The sequence below is a fragment of the Diachasmimorpha longicaudata genome, chromosome 5 (assembly GCF_034640455.1).
Source record: "Diachasmimorpha longicaudata isolate KC_UGA_2023 chromosome 5, iyDiaLong2, whole genome shotgun sequence".
NCBI lineage: Eukaryota > Metazoa > Arthropoda > Insecta > Hymenoptera > Braconidae > Diachasmimorpha > Diachasmimorpha longicaudata.
In genome coordinates, this window is record NC_087229.1 from 559649 (window position 1) to 579624 (window position 19976).

General features: G+C 36.5%; 3 protein-coding genes and 1 long non-coding RNA gene across 4 annotated transcripts; 2 read left to right on the plus strand and 2 right to left on the minus strand.

The window, feature by feature from the left end:
* Positions 1 to 375: 375 nt before the first annotated feature.
* Positions 376 to 3017, minus strand: LOC135162992 (phosphorylated adapter RNA export protein). The gene is made up of 4 exons (XM_064122042.1): positions 2831 to 3017; positions 1613 to 2216; positions 1144 to 1413; positions 376 to 1015 (listed from the first exon to the last, which is right to left on the minus strand). Exons 1-4 carry the CDS (start codon positions 2879 to 2881, stop codon positions 750 to 752), a joined length of 1191 nt encoding a protein of 396 aa, XP_063978112.1. The 5' UTR covers positions 2882 to 3017; the 3' UTR covers positions 376 to 749.
* A 1277-nt stretch (positions 3018 to 4294) lies between these two features.
* LOC135162705 (uncharacterized) lies at positions 4295 to 7682 on the plus strand. The gene is made up of 4 exons (XR_010299000.1): positions 4295 to 4422; positions 4570 to 4892; positions 4959 to 5649; positions 5973 to 7682. It is a non-coding gene; the product is annotated as an uncharacterized LOC135162705 (long non-coding RNA).
* A 2423-nt stretch (positions 7683 to 10105) lies between these two features.
* On the plus strand, positions 10106 to 13839 carry LOC135162702 (uncharacterized). Its single transcript, XM_064121454.1, has 3 exons — positions 10106 to 10310; positions 11612 to 11787; positions 12897 to 13839. Exons 1-3 carry the CDS (start codon positions 10287 to 10289, stop codon positions 13717 to 13719), a joined length of 1023 nt encoding a protein of 340 aa, XP_063977524.1. The 5' UTR covers positions 10106 to 10286; the 3' UTR covers positions 13720 to 13839.
* LOC135162703 (CKLF-like MARVEL transmembrane domain-containing protein 4) lies at positions 13728 to 19110 on the minus strand. Its single transcript, XM_064121456.1, has 5 exons — positions 18907 to 19110; positions 17459 to 17608; positions 15711 to 15884; positions 15157 to 15255; positions 13728 to 14805 (listed from the first exon to the last, which is right to left on the minus strand). Exons 2-5 carry the CDS (start codon positions 17591 to 17593, stop codon positions 14668 to 14670), a joined length of 546 nt encoding a protein of 181 aa, XP_063977526.1. The 5' UTR covers positions 17594 to 17608; positions 18907 to 19110; the 3' UTR covers positions 13728 to 14667.
* Between the last annotated feature and the right edge of the window lie 866 nt (positions 19111 to 19976).

Below are 19976 nucleotides of genomic sequence, written 5' to 3' on the forward strand. Positions count from 1 at the left end.
CTAACTGAGTTGTCTCATTCACCTGTTTGGCCCTAATTTTCAAATTATCGTACCCCATTTGCAATATTTCCCGGCTGGTATCGCACCGTTCCACTCTCCCTTCATCTCCTGACACCAGTAATGTACCAAGCGAGATAGCAGCCATATATCTTCAGCAGCTAGTGCCAAAAGAAACAGCAAGACAATGCTCTTTTTTATTTTATAGGATAATTACCTTATAAAAAAAAATACCCTAGAAAAAGCAATTTTTCTTCTCGTTATTCTTCACAGTTTCTTATATGGAAATAATAATTGCCTTAGTTTTTAATCCAGCTCCAACGATGAGTAATCATCGAGTACACGTCAACTAGAATAAAAAATTAAGTAAAAACCATATTTTCTTTACAAAGTGTAACACATTTTATTTTGATACCAAAAGAAAAACCATTATTTGTTATTTGATAAAAAATTGTTCGTTGAAAGTGTTCACCCACAAGATATTTTCTATTCAAGAAATTGTTCACACTCTCAATGATGTTCACCACGAAATTCATAAGTACTCCCCCCGTTGCACGTGCACTATAGAAAATAACCGACGATTATGTACATTAAAAACTACTACCGATGGCTTACGTGGAGAACATCACTGACTGACTCTGCAGCAGCTTAAATAAACTGTCAGCAAATCGTCAGCAATTGTAATGCCGGTGGATGTGCTTCAACACTATCAATGCCATCACCTTCATGCTATTCATTGAGATATTAAAATCTCAGAACATCTCCATAGTGTCGATGTCAGTCCCCAAATCGAGAAAATCATCGCTGTAATCTTCAACTCTCCTCTGGTGATGAACAACGACCTGTTCAGCGTGATCTGGATCGTCTGTAACTGGGCTCGGTGGGGGATTGGATACAGGCCTGTCTGAATCCACTGGATCTGCCTCCAAGCCCCTCCTCTGCCTCGCCTCATCAGCGATTTGTCTTCCTGCCAAGTCGACTCTTGTCATGAGTGTCGGCAAATCTTTTCCAGATTGGCCTGAAATGAGAATAGATTGTCATTAAAGATTCATGTAACGATGCTTTTGTCAGCTTGACAAACTGAATTGATCGGAGGTCGAGTGACTAAAAAATGCCATTTGCCAGAGAATGATAAATTCCACTCACTCTTCATCAATTCCTTCGCCTGCTGATGTATTTGCTGCCTTTGATCAGCTCTCCTCTTCTCTGTACACTCCTTCTTATCAACAAAAAATATCTGGCGTATGTTCTCCTGTGGAATATAGTCGTCGGTCTTCACGAGATGTAGATAGACTCCACCTGGAGTTCTTCTTCTTGATCCGTTCATTATTAACATTCCTCCATCTGACTCGATATCTTTAGTCTTGTAATAGAACTCTATTGCTTTCTCCTTGCCAATAATGTCTACTACTCTTCCTGTAATTAATAAATGGGACTATTTACTCTCAATAGGTGGCTTTCATGAGTAGCATCATTGGGTCAAATGTTCATGAAGCACGAAAGAGATACGGAAACACATAATCAACAGTTGATACATTTGTAGAGATGCTCATTGGTCGTATTGCGGTTCATGATGAAAAATATTATAAAAAATTAATAAAATTATTTGACTTACTTATTAAAGAGTCTTTCTTCTCATTAAGCTTTTCTGCAATATCACGAGCTACTGCTTCATCAGTTCCCTCGACACCCACCGACAATTCATCAATCGTTCTCTTAGGGCCCCTGAGTTTGTCAATGTCCATGGAATTTCGTCGTTTTCCTAGTGGCAACTTCTTCATTTTCCTGTCACAGTTAGTCCTCTTTCTGTGCCGCCTGGGCTCAACTTCCCGGTCGTCCTCGGAGCTGTTGTTCCCCAGATTTAGTCTGCCGTTGAGCAGAAAATCCACTGGGAGATCGTAGTTCTCAACACTTCGACCCTGATGCATCTTTCTGGTGACACCGCAGGATACCAGATCCTCGGTGAGCACCTCCTCCTGTACCTGGGTGCACCAGATCTTGTATTTATCGGTTTTTTTCGCTTCCTCACTGGCTTTTCGTCGTATTGCTTTCAGCTTTGGACGTTTCTTCGTTTTGGGTCCTGAATCTGAATCTGTGTCACTGGCTGAGTCTGACGTCTCGTCAGTATCGTCGCTGTACGTAGGTTTTGACACCTCCACTGTTGTTACGACTGTGTGGGGCCTCTGCAAAACGTTGTAGGGCCCAAAGGTGTCAGCTGGCTGAAGAAATTGAGAAGTTATTTTGTTGTGATGATTATTTAAAGTAATTGGTGGCGAAATTGAGGTTTTGGGACGAGAACAAAAAAAATGGCTTGTTGTATTGTCAATATTTCTGAACCCAATGATGCGAACAAAAAGCTGAAGAATCCTCGAACTTCACTCTGCCGATCTCGAGTTCTTCCTACTTGAAGAACTGTTCTATTTTGGTCCTCACCCAGGCAATGAGGCATAACAAATTATTTAATTTTAAATATCTTACGTTCTAACAGTGCATTTGACATGAGTCAAGAGTCATTTTAAAGGTGTCTTGTTATGTTTAAAGACGATTAAGAAATGTGACATTTCACTCTGCCGATCACGAGTTATTGGTGCTTGAACTTTGCGTTTTAGGCGAGCAAGATGATAGAGAAATTGTTTAATATATGGGGGATTCTACAATTTATTTTAGTTAGGAAGTTATCTTTCGATCCTTTTTTATTGTTATTCACCCGATTTCCAATGTAAATTGGCTGAAATTCATCGTGATGAATGATTTAATGCATAAACTGATCATCTGGGGAATGAATTTTCGAGGTTAAATACTGGGGCTGTCAAATAAAATTGCCATGATTTACCTCATCATCCACCACTTCCCCATCTTCCAGCTCCAACGATTCAGCCTCCATGTTATTGGAGCTGTTTTTATTTTCGATTTTATCGAAACTAGGACGTAATTGAGGCGGTTTTAATGTTAAAACACTGACGCTTCAAATGATTACGCAGGTCATTTTTCGGAAAACCTCGGGATACCGCTTTTACCTACTGGTACACACCCAGCTATTTTCTGTTGGTTTAACAGGGAACTGCAACAATAATTCCCGTAACTTTTCAAGGCCGTGATCTTGAGATATTTCAACATCAATTTCTCGTATTTGCAACTTGCTTTCAACAACGGATCTACAATGATGCAACAAATTCATGTATTGAGTCATCATATTTTTCACTGTTGAGAATATTTACTATTTTACGATTTGCTAATTATGAAATAGATATTCATATTGGTGCGATAAAACTGAAGGGGCGCAGATGGTTTCAGCCATATCCTTTACTTCTCTTTGATTCCACGACGACGCCATTTTGGTTTATAAAATAATGCGAAAGAATCATTCCATGCCAATTATATTCAATGAAACGTCAATGAGAGTGTACTTTAATGAATTAATGATAATTAATAATAGTTCTATTAAAGTGTTTCCATGCATAACAAAAATACAAAGAAAAAGCAAATTCCAAATTTTCGATTTCGCAAAAGTTTATATTTCGTTGACAAAATCATAAAATTAAAAGAATATACATTAACAATTCAATCCAATACCCTCGTCAAAATCATGTACTTAATTGTTAAATTCATTGAAGACTAGTCATTCGTAAAGATTCATTCACATGAAATATTCAACCAAAAAATTGTCATTAAATAATCGGAAACAGAATAATTTGAAAAATAATCCACACACTTTCACAATCATATTTCTCTTAAAAGTTTTACACTAAAAACAAAAAAAAAAACTAATAAAAATTCACTAAATCCATCTAATTTACGAAATCCATTAATCTCTCTCGGAATATCAATTTATTCCAATTATTACTTCATAATTAATTAATAACTCTTAAGAAATCATACTTAAAGAACATTTTAAAACAAACAATTGTACCTCATAAACTCATAAAAACGCTCCACTTAATAATTAATCACCGTTGTCTCATCAGCACTGAAAAACGGAAACTCGTACCCCATTGACTATCAATTATACGCCAACGGTGGTGGAGTTACCAAGTCTTAATGCACTCTAAGGATAATTAACTGAAATAAATCCCATTCCTCTGCTCCCCAGAAGCCCATCACTCACTCCCCTCTCGTCTACCTAAAACAAACGAGAAAAAAAAAATAAATAAAGATGAAATTTTTTTTAATGTTCTTACAGTTGGGACACCGGGTAGAATCATGGATCGTGCAAAAAAGAACGCCATTCGTACGACCTTGACCGGAGTCTGCGTGTATAGTGGCCAGGTAAGGCTGTCTAGCGAGTCTCAAAGAAGTCCCCTTGCACTTTCCTCCATTTAATGCCACTGTAACAATTCATCAAATCCAAGCAGTTGAAAAAAATATGATTTTCCAAAATTTTTCTTTCCAAGATTTTCGTTCAATGTCTGGCCTACTCCATCAAAGGTAATTAATTTTAATATCAGAACAGTTGATAAGGCAAGTAAAATTGTTTAAAAATCGTAGGGCGTTGAGAATTAGTCACGCATCGATTCTGAACGAGATAAATAACGATAATTCAGCTTTCCCATTTTTATTTTCACTCTCGTATAGCCTTGATCAAGAAAGCTGGCGTGAAGGTTCTCAATCCGACAGATGGGCTCGTTAATCCCGACAAAAAGTTGGCAATCATCTGTCAGGTGAATTTTCAGAATAAATAACAAAGGAAAAAAGCTGACTCGAAAGTGAACTGCTGCAAAACTACTGAACTCTGAGAGTGATATCGATACCTTCATCCGCAGAAATCAGATGATCTCATAAAAGAATGGCATTTATCAAGTAATTAATAAATAAATAAATTAGACAATGTCTCTCTGGATCAACTCAATAAGGCAACGATAATACAGGAATCATCATCCAGTCTTGGAAATGGAATGGTGAGTTTTAGAATTAAGAGAAGTGATTAACAATTTTAATGATAAAGTTCGTATCGCACTCACCAGGTCTCCGAGTATCATCTCCAGGGAAAAAAGTCATCAATTATCACACGTGACGAGAGGAGAATATCGGAGACAAAGAGATTTAGCCGGAATAAAATAGAGATAATTTCTGAAGTACGATTGAAGTGGTAACCCGAAGAGCACTGTTCAGTCGTGGATCGAGCGTAGTCGTGTGAGGGCTGACTGAGGGTAGAAGAGGAAGCCGATGCCTGAAGCCGGGCGTGCAGCAAATAAGAAGGAGAGACGGTTAAAACAAAAATAAAAGAAAAATAAGAGATGTGTATAAAGAGGAGAAAAAGAAACGAGAAAATAAAGAAAAACCATGGGAGCCCTTGAAAGGCGAATTGGAAAGTATGTCGGAGGTGCATGAGCATTGTACAAATGACTCTAGAGCTCGTTGAAGACATTTTTCGTCATTAAATCATTTTTTCGGCGACCCTCACCTTGAAATATTTTAGAATAGAGAGAAGGGTGAAGGGAGGACTAGCGAGCAAAAAATCAAGTTCATTTTTTTATCATTCATACGTTTAATCGTTCCCACAGTATTTTTAATATTTAATTTTTTATTACCGGAAATGTTGATGTGGTTCATGGGGAGATTGACTTTTTGACATTTTTCATCAGTAAATCATTGCATTGGACGACCTTCACCTTGAAGTGATTGAGAATAAAAGAAAGGGAGAAGGGATCGGTTGTAAGTAGACATCGAAATCAATTTTTTAAATATTGGAGAACATTAAAATCATAGCATTTGTTTGTCTGCATTTAACAACAAGTCCAAACTACATTTTTCATTATTAAATAATTTTTATTCAGTTGGCTCTCACCTTGAGATGCTGTTTTTAATTGATGTGGAATGTTTGAGAGGCATTCAGGACTAAAAAATTAAAGTTCATCCCCGAAGAAAAACTGATGAAAATTTTTAAAAATTCCAACCGAATAAAAAGTTAGAAGAAAAAATCACTCATTAACAACTTATCATTTATTCATTATTAAATATCTTTTTATTCAATTCAGGCTCACCTTCAACACCATTTGATGCAGAAATAAAATCCTTCGAGGGAATTTCGACTGGAAGAATCAAAATCCTCCCCTTCACCGATCGAAGCCATCTTCGTCCCCCTCAAAAATCTATTCTCAGTTAACTCCACCAATCAACCACATTATTAGTTAATCACAAACCTCTAGAACTGTGCGAGTATCTCGATCCGTCGCGTTACAAATAAAATTTGTTGTATAAAATAAAAAAGTCACCGAAGAATAAAAAAAAACATTGAAAGTATTGAAAATAAAAACCAAAGCGGCATGGGAACCGGTTCTTCGTGAAGTTGGGGGGGAGGTTTGCAGCCTCACGGGCAAAATCATCTGTCTGGGCTTCTCTGTTTCTACACAAGACCCGGATTCCTATAACCGCATCCATCGGGGATAATTTACCGATTCAACTGGTTCAAATTCCTATCAATGCGCGTTACAGATGCCGATAAAAAGTTAAAGCAGTCGATTCCCCGAACTCTTGGTGATTTTTGTTTTTGAATGGAAGCTTTGTAATCGTTGGATTTTCTAATTTTGCTTGTAAATGATATAGAATGATCTGAAACGCAAAAATACAAAATTTCAGCAGCATGTGTGTATGTGCGCATGGGCACCTTGGCCCATTCTTTTAGAAAATCAAAGGAATAAACGGCTAAAGTTATTCCGCGAAAGGTCGAATTTCGTCAAATCACAGGTATTACTAAGGACTAAGTCTGTGCCGAAATTCAACGCCATTGGTCAAGCCGTTTTTCATAAATTTCCATTTCGTTTCGAACCGGTTAACGCAAATATCTCGAACACTATCGAATCGATGAGAATTTTTCACCTCTCAAAATATTCGTCTTGATGTACTCTATCTCTATCTCAATCAATCAAAATATCTATACCGGTTCTCACTAAGTTTTCCAGATATTCCAATTTATCTGTTTTATCCAAAAAAAGTTTGTTAGCTCGGTAACATTGCGATAAATTGATTCATTAATTTGAAATTTGGCATAAAATTTCCTCTTAACAATGAAATGTTCGGTGTATTGAAGAGCGGCTGAATCGGATCATTAGTTCATGATATATTCCAGTTTATATGAAAATCGATTTCCTTCAGTATCTTGAAAACTATGAAACCGTTTTACGTGTTTGCCCTCATAAAATTTTCGTTTCGGTTTTTCATCCCCATTCAGTCGAAAAAATTGCAATATTTCCCCACGATTATATATCACTCGGTACCTGAAATCGGATGGGCCCCTCTTGTTCCGCCCCCACGAGAAATAGTGCAAGTGTTGAAACAAGAGGGTTGGGGGGGGGGGAGGAGGGGGGTACAATAGACTAGTCGATGAAGTACGTGGAAACAAAGGGGACCAAGCGGTGGTTTTATGCGGCAGCCGATGGCTTTTCTCACAATTCAATTCCCGGTTATGCCGGTATATCCCCACGAGTTAAATTAAACGTTAAAAAAAATATACGTACATACATGCATAAAGGAATTTACACGTGGAAACAAAGCACCTGTAGTTACTGAGAGGGGAAGAGGGAGGAGAAAGGGAGACCGGTTCGCACACACATTATGTGGAGGGACTATTCTTCGTTGAGAGCTAATACTCTTGCGATTTTTCGTCCCTAAACTGCAGGTGAACCTCCAGGGCTATTTTGTGATTAAAAAATTATATTAAACTTTTTTAAACATCTGGGGAATTTTTATCCGAATATCAGGAACATTTAGTCCGTGAGGAATAATTTTTAGAATGTTTTATTATACGATTGTCATTCGCATTGTCAATTGTTCATAAAGTCGTTTGCTACGTAATTTTGTTTCGTGTTGTAAATTTTAAATAAAGTCCTTTGCTACACGATTATACTTCCTAATGTAAATTTCATGTTTTTTTTTATTTGTTTAAACTGATGTCCGTGTGATGGGTCATTTACACTGTCATTAATGTTACACCTGCTGATTTACATTTTTTCCCTTATGGTCTAATTCGAGGGAGATCGTTAAATTATAGTCTTTAAAATATTTGCAAATAAATTTGGTGTATTTTTCATCAGTTGCATCTGCTAATTTCTTAGAGTCGCATGCAGTTGGATTCGACATTTTGTTGGGGTCTGTTTTATCCATTAACGTTCTTGGAAGTGAATAAAAAAATTTTTCCATTTGGAATTTGGGTTCTCTGGTTCGTGAATTTCGGAATAAAATCATTATTAAGGAGAATCTTCGAGAGAGGTTTCGTTACTACCTTTACTTTTCTAATTATAGACAAAATAATTCGTTAATTTGGATGAAACTCAAAGTTCGACAAAGTTATCATGTCCACGTGTCGGAAATTCGGATTCATCAAAATCAAAAAATTATGTTGGCTGTAATTAGAAAAGCCAATTTGATCAGGTGACCCCTCTGGAAAACTCATTTTAGTAAAAGATGTTGAAGAAAATCAAATAGAAACTTTAAATATATCCAACTCTTTTGGATGACAAGCTTTTTCCAGTCGTTAATTTAATTATCTCACTTTGCAAATTCCTTTGTACTATTTTATCGATTGAATTGAAAAGTATTTGCTGAGAAAATTTACGCTGTGTAACATGAAAAAAAAACTTGAATTTATGCATTCCACAATAAAATTATTATCAACATAATAAATCAAATTAAAGATGAACGAGAGTATAATATTTAATGAGAAGAAAAATTGAGTGGAAAATTAAAAAATGTCGGATTGTTTTTACTGGCACGATATTTCGAGTCTTTCAGTTCATTGCTCGGCTGATTCACGTCAATTTCCATAATTTTCCTCCAAAATGCAAATGATTTTAAAACAATTTAATAGAGTAAATAACGAGTTCCTGGTGCATTTGGAGTCGAATTTCTCTATTTTATATCAAACCCTAAGATCTAAGAAATTTCCCATAAAAAATGTTATCAGCGAAAGAAATTTTATACTCACGATTTTGAATAATTCACCTCAACAATAAGAGATTTTTATTTTCCCCAGGTAATAAGGTAATGCTCTTTAAAGAGCCACTCACCAACGAGAAAAGCACCCAAGAGACCCGGTTGATTACGTACTTCACCGTTAGATAATTGACGGCATAATATTATTAACATTAAAACATCGAGATAAATGAAATTGAAAGAAATCTCGTCCTTTTGAATTTTTTTTCTCCCACAGCGTCGTGTTTCCCCCACCGAACAACTTTCACTCTGGCCAGTGTCCAGAGAATAAACAGGCGCCAAACTATCGATAATTTGCATTGAAAAACCAATTGACTATCTATACCAACAATATTTATTGTCTTTTTTCACCGAGATGTTAAATTTTTTTGTTGACCATTGCACTGCCTAGAATTTCCTTGAAAAATCGTGAAACAATGCCAATTAAATCATTAAACCCAATAATTAGGGTTTAAAAATAAATAAAAATCTTCAAGATTCACATTTTTAACGATAAAAATATTCACAACTTAAAAAATTGTCAATAAATTTTAAAAACACCAAAAAGTTTTGAAATTTTTAAAACTTGTTAAAAACTTGCGACATTTGTCGTTCAAAATTCCGAAAGAAATTTCTTTAAATTATTTTCATTAAAAACAAAATCCGCGACAATAAAAACTAACGACCTAACGAATAATAAATTTGTTTCAGGTTTAAACTCCAAAAAATCAAATCCATCCCCCTCGAAAAATACGTTGGAATAAAAAATGATTCTCTGATGGTGAATAAAATCACCCCGACGACCTTGATGTAAATCGATCCACCTCCAAGGTCCATTGTTGGCAGTGATCTCGCGGAAGAAAGTGAATCGTGATCAGCCGAATGCCATAACGCATAAAGAAACATTAGACTGGATATCAAATGGTCTAGAGCCCGAGGATTTACAATAAAATCGGCCTTGAGTGTTCACCTTAGCTGCGCAAGCGGACGAAGACTAGAGTCACCAATTCGAACGTGACTCGTCTCCTGGAGTCGTGATTCACGACTCCGTTGCCCCTAGAATTCGTGAAAATTATCGCAATGACGGAATGACAATTTTCAGGTGAAAAAATTCATCAATTCTTCGTGTCTTAATTTAAAAGTGTGAATAAATACACGACCACCTGCTTGGGATTGTTCAATTCAGGGGTTTATTCAGTGCTGAGAGTGCTCGGGTGAATACCACAATTCCTGTATCGAAGGAAAGTTGGCCTCCTCTGGCCAGTGTGCAAGGCGTATAGCAATTTCAAACGGGGATATTGGTATAAGAGCACAGGAACGAGGAGTTGCTCGAGATAGTCCGGCATAACGCACCACACCCAGTCTTACACAGCAACGGAGACATGGAGATACCGATCAGATTTATTGTGAGTTTTATTTAACGACATTTCATCATTTTAAATCATCTAATTCATCCCCTCTCAACTTACCCTCCCACCCCCCTCAATGGTGTCAAGCACCCTTCTCAACTCATCCTTCAACCTCACTAATTTTTTACCCCTCATTTATTTGCCTGGATTAATCAAACATTTTCCCAATGATTTAGCAATTACTTGTGGTCTAGTTTGGATTTTTATCAATAAATTATGAGGAAAATTAGGGCGATCAAGTCCCAAATTAATGAAACATGAGAAATTAATTAGATAAAAATCCGCATGCTGTTGCTAATTGAAACTGATAAAAAATGAAAAATAATTCACCATATTTTTCGCCTCATGCACATCGCAGTCATTAGCAGCACGAAGAAAAACCGGGTGGACGATTAAATTGTTTTTATTTCAATCAGCGAGTGACCGTAAAAATATAAAATTCTTTTGCATTTGTTGCGCGATCACGAGAAAGAGAAAGTTGCATTTCTCAGGTGTCTTGTCAATTCGGATAATATGTCTCAATGGGTCTAATACACCTATTGGCCTAAATTGTCAGCACTGAGGTAAATTCAGTCTATTCTTCATGGATACAATGTGCGATAGAGACTCTCACAAACATCATGAATTATCCGTAAATAATAATATAGATTCGATAACTTTCAGTTGTAATTTGTTCAAATTACCCTGACACGTGAACAACATTCTTCGATACGGTCAATCTTGCAAATATTATTTTCAATAAATACGCGAATGAAACTCGTTCTACTCTTGAGTCGTTTCCCCTTGATTATTTCTGATAAATGAAACTTGTTCTCTTTTAGAGCCATTTTCCCTTGATTATTTTTAATAAATAAGCCAATGCAACTCGGTCTATTCTTGAGTCGTTTTCGCTTGATTATTATCTCAATTACAACGCCTGTTCCACATATTGCAAATTAATCTCCCGTTACAAGAGAAATTTCTTCGATGACTCAAGTTGTCGATAAAATAAAATCACAGATCATTGTTCAGCCGTAATTAGCATCATTAGTCTCAATTTCAGTCATCGCTTCGGGATTAATCTCAAGTAGTTTTATTGAAATTAAATGCTTTCGTATGAATGTTCAATGGAAAGGAGAAAGTGATTTAAATGTAACGCGCGGCACGCGCCCTCCACCAGTTTTTCTCTCCCCTCCAAGTGGATAATTCAAACGCGTATGGAAATACGCACGCATTGATATGCATAAAGAAAGTGCAGTATGACCTTTACGAGAATTCCGATGGAAATGGGCTTAACCGAGTCGCTGTTATTATTTCAGCTGCTGATGTGTGTCGTTGAAGTGGCGAGGGGACAGTACAATGAGGCGGATACCGGTGGAATACACCAGAGGCCAGGAACCGGTGGCAGATTGACGGGGAGATTCGCACCTAGACAGAGTGTGAAGATCGGTACTGCGGCTGTTAGTAGTAAAATACGCAGGCCATTACCGCTCAAGTAATTTTTTTTTCCTTTCTTTCTTGACGAGGGAGAATTTTTTTATTGAGCAGTTGTCAAACATCTTGGGATCGTACGCGGAGAGAAATACTCAGTAAAAATTACGGAATTCGCAGGTCACTCACCGATTACGAAATCGACGGGGAAATTTTATGTGACGGTATCGTAATTTTCTAGGGACGATTAGGATGAAAATTACGGAATATTCAGGGGAAATTCCCTGACAGTTACAGAAAATTTCCTATTTCTCTCCGTGTACTGCCATTAAGGGGGGAGTATTGTTATTTTTTATAGACAATGCAGATGAAAATTATGAAATGTTCAGGAAACATTCCGTAAATCTTTTATATAAACGTACTTTGCTTTGGTTGAAGAAAATTGTTCCTTGTGTTGGCATGTATCTCTCGCTCAAGATAGTTACCAAAAAAATCACAGAATTCTTGTTAATAGTCAAATCCGCAGGCCAGTACTGCTTAAGTAATTTTTTTTATTTGTTTCCTGACGAGGGAGAATTTTATGAGTAATCGCCGAAAAATATTTTCATCGGAGAGGACAGAAATATCCAGTAAAAATTACAGAACTTGTGATTCACTCACCGATTACGAAATTGATTGGGAAATTTTAGGTGACAGTATGATAATTTTTCACTGCCGATTCAGCTGTAAATTGCGGAATGTTCAGCAAATATTCTGAATCAAGATGTTCATTGAAAGCACGAAAAAATTTCTCACGAAGAGAAAAATTCATCAACAATTACCATTTTAGTAATCGTGTTGGGTTCTAGCCATTCAAGAATAATTACAACAACACCCAGTAAAATTTGCCAAGAGCTTGCAGAGAGAAAAATAATTAGTAAAAAATTACAACTGGAATAGAAAACAACTGGAACCTTTTACAATAAGATGTTATAATTTTTCTCAGATAATTCAGATAAAAATAAACGGCCGTTCAGGTCAAATGTCCCATAAACGCACTTTGCTCCCGAGGTACGAAAAAGATACGTAATTTTTATTAAATAATTATCTTCAGCTAGATAATTATTTCTAGTGACGCGGCAAATTTTAATTTTAACAAATTGAAGTCTCACTCTTACCCAATTTATCATTCAGATCTCGCCCGCTGACGGTGGAGCCCCTGGAGGTGTCCCCTTTGAACATCAGGACCTCGCGTCCAGTCTTCATTCCCCCGACGCGTGACGCCCCGACCCAACCAGCACAACCCCAACAGGACCAGCCAGTGAAGCCAGTGAGTGAGGAGCACGAGGAGGAACCCGAGGACGCAGTCCAGGCGATATCAAGTCTGGGGGGTATATCCCAACCCCCAGGGCCGTACATTCCTAGTTTCTTCTCGTCTCAGTCGCCCCCTCGTCCCGAACCCCAGATAATTCACTACCGTCCAACAGCCTCACGGCCCCCGGTGCCCCAGCCTCAGCCCCTGCAGGATCAGAACATCACTCCCGTACAGTATCGACCCCAAAAGCCCCTGAAGATTCGCAAACCCGTTGAAGATATCCAGGAGGTACGAGTTCCCATCAAGCAAACGCAGTTGGCGTCCAACAAAAAAACCACAAAGTCGGAATACCGAGGGAAAAAACCAGTGGCTCAGGTGATCCGGAGATGGCGTGAGGACAATGAGGATGGATCCATCACTTGGGGATTCGAGAACGACGATGGCTCGTTCAAGGAGGAGATCATCGGCGTCGACTGCATAACCAGGGGGAAATACGGCTACATTGACCCTGACGGCATCCGTAGGGAATATACGTACGAAACTGGAATTAAATGTGATGCCGATCAAGAAGACGAGGAGGAACAGAGCGGATTTGTCGATTATTCGGAGAATAAACTAGTCCTACCCAGTGGCAAGACCATCGATTTGTCGAGTATGGGAAAGAAACAGGCGCGCAGACCTGGTCCCATCTACAGGAATTGAAATATAACGGAGTTTTATTGATTTATTAGTTATTTCATTAAGTATTTTTAATTGAAAACATGTAAAGTCTTTTGTACAAAATGAATATGTGTCAATAATCTTTGGAGTTTTTTTTCTTGACCAGTTGTGTATTTTTTAAATCCATCTTATTTCCTTTTATTGTGAATAGCGCTGAAAAGGATTATTTATAAAATGAAGGTTTTTATCGTCAATGAATAAATAATTTGAACTTAATTATGTGCTTGCTGTGGGAAATATTTTTCATCAAAAAGCGTTATTCTTCATGAAAATGTTGACAAATGCAATAATGCAATTTTTTATTTACATTATTAAGGCTCTTGCGATTTTTTTCTGTTAAAAATCAGAAACTACTTTTCGTTTATTCCACTGAAATTGAAGTTTCTCTTTCTTAATTTTATTTTTTCTGCTTCATTTATGCCGGTACTCTTATCCATTGATATTTACATAAAATAGTGATATGCATTCTTCGCAATTTACTGGTCCACTTTATTTCACAATTTAATGTATCTCGCATTAAAATAATCCTTAATTATTAATCTTTAATGAATTAAATATTAAGTAATACCAATTTGTATTTTCTCGATGAAATGATATTTACTGAATGAATATATTAAATCTTTACATTAGCAAATATTGAAAGTGAACTTGAAGAGTACGAAATACTAGTTAGTCACTAGCATTTTGCAGCCTTAATAAAATATATTTTACAGCCTTAATAAAAGAAGCGAATCTCAATCTTTAAACATTGAATACGAAGAAAAATCCACTAATAAAGAACAGGCGATGGCTCGCCCAATAAATATCTTGAACTGCCGCAACGAAACGTCGTTACATTATTAATCTCATCGATCACTGATTTGCAATTATGAAGCTTCAATTAAAACGAGCAGATAGTGACAAATTCTGCTTTTTGTTGATAACTCTGGCTTAATAGGCAGGAGATGTTACTGTCGACGTGTGCTTTGTGATTACATGTTCTCCCTGGGCTGGGGCACCAGTTTTAAAAGCCCGGAATTTTAACCAAGCATCGAAACCATAAACACACATTGCACAGAATCCGAAAAACTGAAACATTAATTTTTTTATAGTCGAAAATATTTTTTCCTGCTGAAATGAGTAGATGAATTTGTAATTATTACACAAATAATGTTTATGTATTTTTTTTGATTCATTTATGATTCGTATTCATTTCTGATTTTTTAAATTTATTTTCTACAATTAAAATGATGAAAAAAAAAATTTCCGCTAGAATGAAATTGCAATCACCGGAAATTTTATTCGCTTCCATTTTCTTAAAATCGAAATAATTAATATTCATATCTAGAAGTACCCAATCCTTTTTGTGAGGAAACCATATTCAATTAAAAATATGAAGTCATTACAAATGATTTTCCAATTACAAAAAAAATATTTTACCGCAGCAACTCCATATCCTTCGGTTACTCTGGCATAATCCGCTGCTAATGACGCAGCTAATAAATAAAATACTGTCCACATTCCACAGAAGATCAATTCCTGTAAGGAATAAATTATCACTGGAGACGAAATAATAATAAAAAAAATTATTTCACTAATTTTCAACTGATAATTCTTATGCTCTACGTTTTGATTACGGTTGATGTATCCTAGTGCGAGGGATTCTACGAGGGATTACGGTAAAGTCATAACTTGAGAATTAAATTCAGCCCAGAGAGTTACGAATTACGTACCTGTAAAACTCTCCTGCCTCCCTTCACTGTTAATCATAATGAAAACATCAGAGAAATTGTCGAATGAATGTTCGTTCCTCGCTCATGATTTCGGTTGAAATAGAGAAATATGTGGGCGAAGGTGAATGGAAATGATGTGCGAACATTTTGTTCTGTAAATGAGCTGAATGTACCCGGAGAAAAAAATAGATAAAAAGTTATTGTATTTTTTTTTTCATATTTTTCTCTCCGTGTAGAATAAAAAAATAGATCGCTGCTTACTATTTTAATCCACGGTATCCGGTAGAATTTTTCAACTACGTGGAAAATGTACAGTGCGAGGAGAATACCGGTGAACCAAAATCCTCCCATTGCAACTGTGTTGAACCAATTCCCACGGCTGTGATTGCTGTACCTCGACACTGTTATGCAGATAAATCCTAGGAGATCGAGTATCTAAAGGGGTTAAAAAATGGAAGCGACAGTTAGAATAAAATATTAGACCAAATTTTGGAAAATTCTGGGTTTTTGCTTTTGAATGAAAGCATTGCGACGGTCGATCCCGACCCAAAAACATAGAATTTCTTATAAAATTCCATCGAGAATAATCCTGGTCCCTTCCTATCTAGTCTAAAATGCTATCCAAGAATTTCTTGTGACGTCAAATATGTGGAACGTTGTATAATTTTCTGGTCTTATATGTGAAATGTGACATGTGAAAAGAAAATGAGATTTTTTTCTTGGGTCGGGGTGGGATGATTGCAATGCTATCATTCGGAATCAAAAACAATCTCATTTTGTTTGGCAACGATGGAGAATGGTTTGAAATATAAAAATACCGAATTTGTTTTTAATGGCTGTGCGAGGACCACCTGACCCCGTTTTTTTTAGTTGAGAAAAGATATAAGTGTCAAAAAAAAATTGTTTTAATTGAAATTTGGTCAGGTGGTAGGTAAGAGTTAACGCTCACTCTGAGCTCAGCTTCAGCTTGATCAGAGGAACTGTTTCTGAGAAATTGTGATTTGTTTATCAATCGTTTTTTCCAAATATTTCCAAAACAAAGGAAGGTATTCAGCTTTTTCGTGGTGGTTGGATCTATTGGAATCAATAAAAGATTGGAAAGTTTATTCTAGTCACGCAAAAACCAAACTATGAACTTAAAATTCCCACATATTTTATCGTCATTGCAACGGATGCAAAACGATTATATCGAATATCTCACAATTGGCTGCATCGAGTTCCTTTTTTTATATCTGAAAATTTTCGCCTTAATCTCCTCTATCATAATCCATTGAATGAAATAGGCACAAATGATAGAAATAATAAAATAAAGATTATTCTATGAAATAATTAGATGCGTTTGGTTATTTTACTATTTATATCTATAAGCATTGTTAATAGATATAAATTGAAAGGAAGAAATCTCTTGTAAAATCCATTCGGAAGGTCGGCACCGATTTATTGATGTCAAATAGAATCTAACCAGTACCGATACACTCCAATAGTTCATCTACAGTTGCATCCCTGTTGTCACTTCCTTGTTTAAGTGTTACGTACATTTTACAAAATTATCTCATGATGTTTTCCGCCTGAAAATGCTTTATTATGATGATTCTATAATTGACGGATAGAAATAAAAATAAAACCCAGAATAAATTACTCTAATGTAGATTAGAAATCAAAATCTAAGAAATCCAGTATCTAAAATTGGTAAAAAAAATATTTACTGAAAATAAACTGTTCGTTAAAATTTGTCGAATAAAGAAAAACAAATTGTGTCAATGGGTGACAATGAATTTCATCATCTGAATTTTTTTTCAGTGGAAATAAAATAAGTTGAAAATTCACATTTTTAATTGCGAATTTAACGTATTTAATGTATTTTTCACAACTTTTCTCCAAATACGAGATTAAAAACATCCTTTGTTCGCGTTTCATAATATTCGAGATAATTTTCATTCAAATTAGAGAATTGAAAAATCGATCAAATACAAGACTTCCATTGAGGAGAAAAATGATTAATTTCTCACCACTTGTGCGACTTTGAGCATTCCCGGAAGTGTTCTGACATAAGAGACATCAAGTCGTATGTTCCTCTGATGGGTGGTACTGCTGGTGGTGACCGTCGTGGTAGTCGTATGCTGTCCAGGAAATCCCGACTCCATTTTCACTGAATTAATCTTCAAGATAATAAAATTCCGAATCAAGTGATGATACAACTGGGACCTCTAATCCAATAATTCACTCTTAACTTCATTAGCCCGAATAAGTAATTGAGTTACGTGGGGGCGCGTCTAATAATAATGAGTCGGTGACGCGTGGGACGAGTTTCGGGGGGCGTCATCCCGCGTGCAATTGACTTTCAAATCTAAATTCACGCGTCTGATATTTTTTTACTACAATTAAGATCCCATCCTAAGCTGACCAACTTAACAACTGAGATTCTGGAATTTTAACGAATTATCCTATCTTTTTGTACAAAGATCAACTAACTTTCATGAACATAGGCTTAACAAACTCAAGAGTTCATCACTATAAGTATTTATTTAAAAAATCTAATTGTCCATTTCTTTTATTTCAAAATGGAGAGAACGTGGATGACACGATCTGCTTTGAGTGAAACAATTTCGACAAAATTGTTCACTTTAATCGTTTATATCTTGCGATTGAATGAAGTGATTTGAACAAATGAAAAAACATTTTAACCGCGTGAAAAACTTCTTCAAAATAATAAATGACTCGAGGAATTTCACTCTAGGGTTGTCGACCTATTGCCCTTTCAATGTCGTTAAATAAAATGCATTTAATTGACGTAATGAGATTTCTTATCTTCTCCAATTAATTTCCCGTTTATTACCTACCAAGACACAGCATTAATCATCCGAATGAATCATAATGTAAATATGATTTGTCTGTTACGGCGCCGGAAGAAATAAAGCCCGTGAAATTAAATATTCGAATTTAAAAAAATGTCTCGCGTGGTAAACAATACTTTCACTTCTTTCTATTTTCGAATGAATTTTCCGGCGTCGCAGGTCCGTGGATCGATGGACTAGTCGCCCAACAACGTAAAACGGCCGCATATTAACGAAATTCTGTGAATGTCTAATTGATCGAAAAAAACAACGATCAATAATTGATGAAAACCGTTCCTCGGACGAACACCGATTGCTACTCACCAATTGGATGAAAATGAAAATTTAAAAAATAGTTTTCGCATGCGGTAATGCGATGATCTAACTCATGTCCTTCGCTCCCGGTCTCGCATTGCAAAGCCCTGAGAATCGTATATTTTTCGGTAAATAACGGAAAAGCAGTTTAGAGTATCAAAAACGCGAGATCCACCTTTTATAGTAATAATTGTCTCGTTGATTGTTGATGTTCGGCGAGTCTAATACAGTGAAATTGTAGTAAATCGATGGATTTGTCGAGAGATATGGGAATTAGTTTAATGCTATTATGGAAAACTCTACGGTACCTGGAAAACTGCAGCAGTGGAATGTTCTGTTGCGTACAGCTGCTGTTGGTGAGATACACAATGAATGCGCCTCAAAACCCACTTTTACACTGGTGACTGTGTTGCGCGGCAGCAGCGACCATAGGGGAGATTAGCAGGGCCAATCCTGGCAGATCAACCACTAAATGGCTTAGCGGTAGCGCCGGAATTAATTTTGCAGCCGGACTTGTTGGTACGGTACCGAACGTTACGGCTGCAAAATCGGAGCAGAGGGAAAAGTCGGTAACGCAGATAGCGTGGGCTGGGGGTGGTTCTGAATATCGAAACTTCCGGGGGGGCTCCGTTTGTACTTTCTCAACTGTACAGATGATCAACTGTACAGAAAATTTTCAAACGGTGAGAGCACCACTGTGCAGGGATTCAACTGTCGAGAAAAAAAACTAGGCATAGTCATATCTGTACATGCGGCGCAGGGTCGGTTAAACAGTGTCGACAAGGTAGAGATTGATTGTTTTTTCTCTCGACAGTTGAATGCCTGCACAGTGGTGCTCTCACCGTCTGAAAATTCTGTGTACAGTTGACCATTTGTACAGTTGAACAAGTACGAACAGAGCCCCCTCCCCCCCAAATTTTCCAATCAATTGAAGGAGTAAAATTCGCAAAAGTTCATACACAGTCAATATTATGTAAATTAAATTTTCAAAATTATTAATATTTTTTTAAACATTTCCTTCTTATAGATAAGTAACAAACCTGGTGTTCCAAACCGTGGATTATAGTTTACAAATTGTCAAACAATTCCATTATATTATTCTACGTCTAGTGATAAGAAATGTTGATTTCCCCATAACACTCTTAAGTTCCGAATTTTAAACTTTTGTTTTGGAAATCAAAAATGATAATTAAATTGCGAAAAAATAACGATTCCAAATATGCAATAATCTTCAAGTTTACCAAAAGATAGAACCACTTCTAATTTAAAATCCTTTTTTCTGTGATTACTCCTAACTATTCTGAACAATTCAAAAACTCCACTCACTCCCGCCAATTCGAAAAATATCCCTAGGCGTCATTAGCGCTGTTCCCCTTCT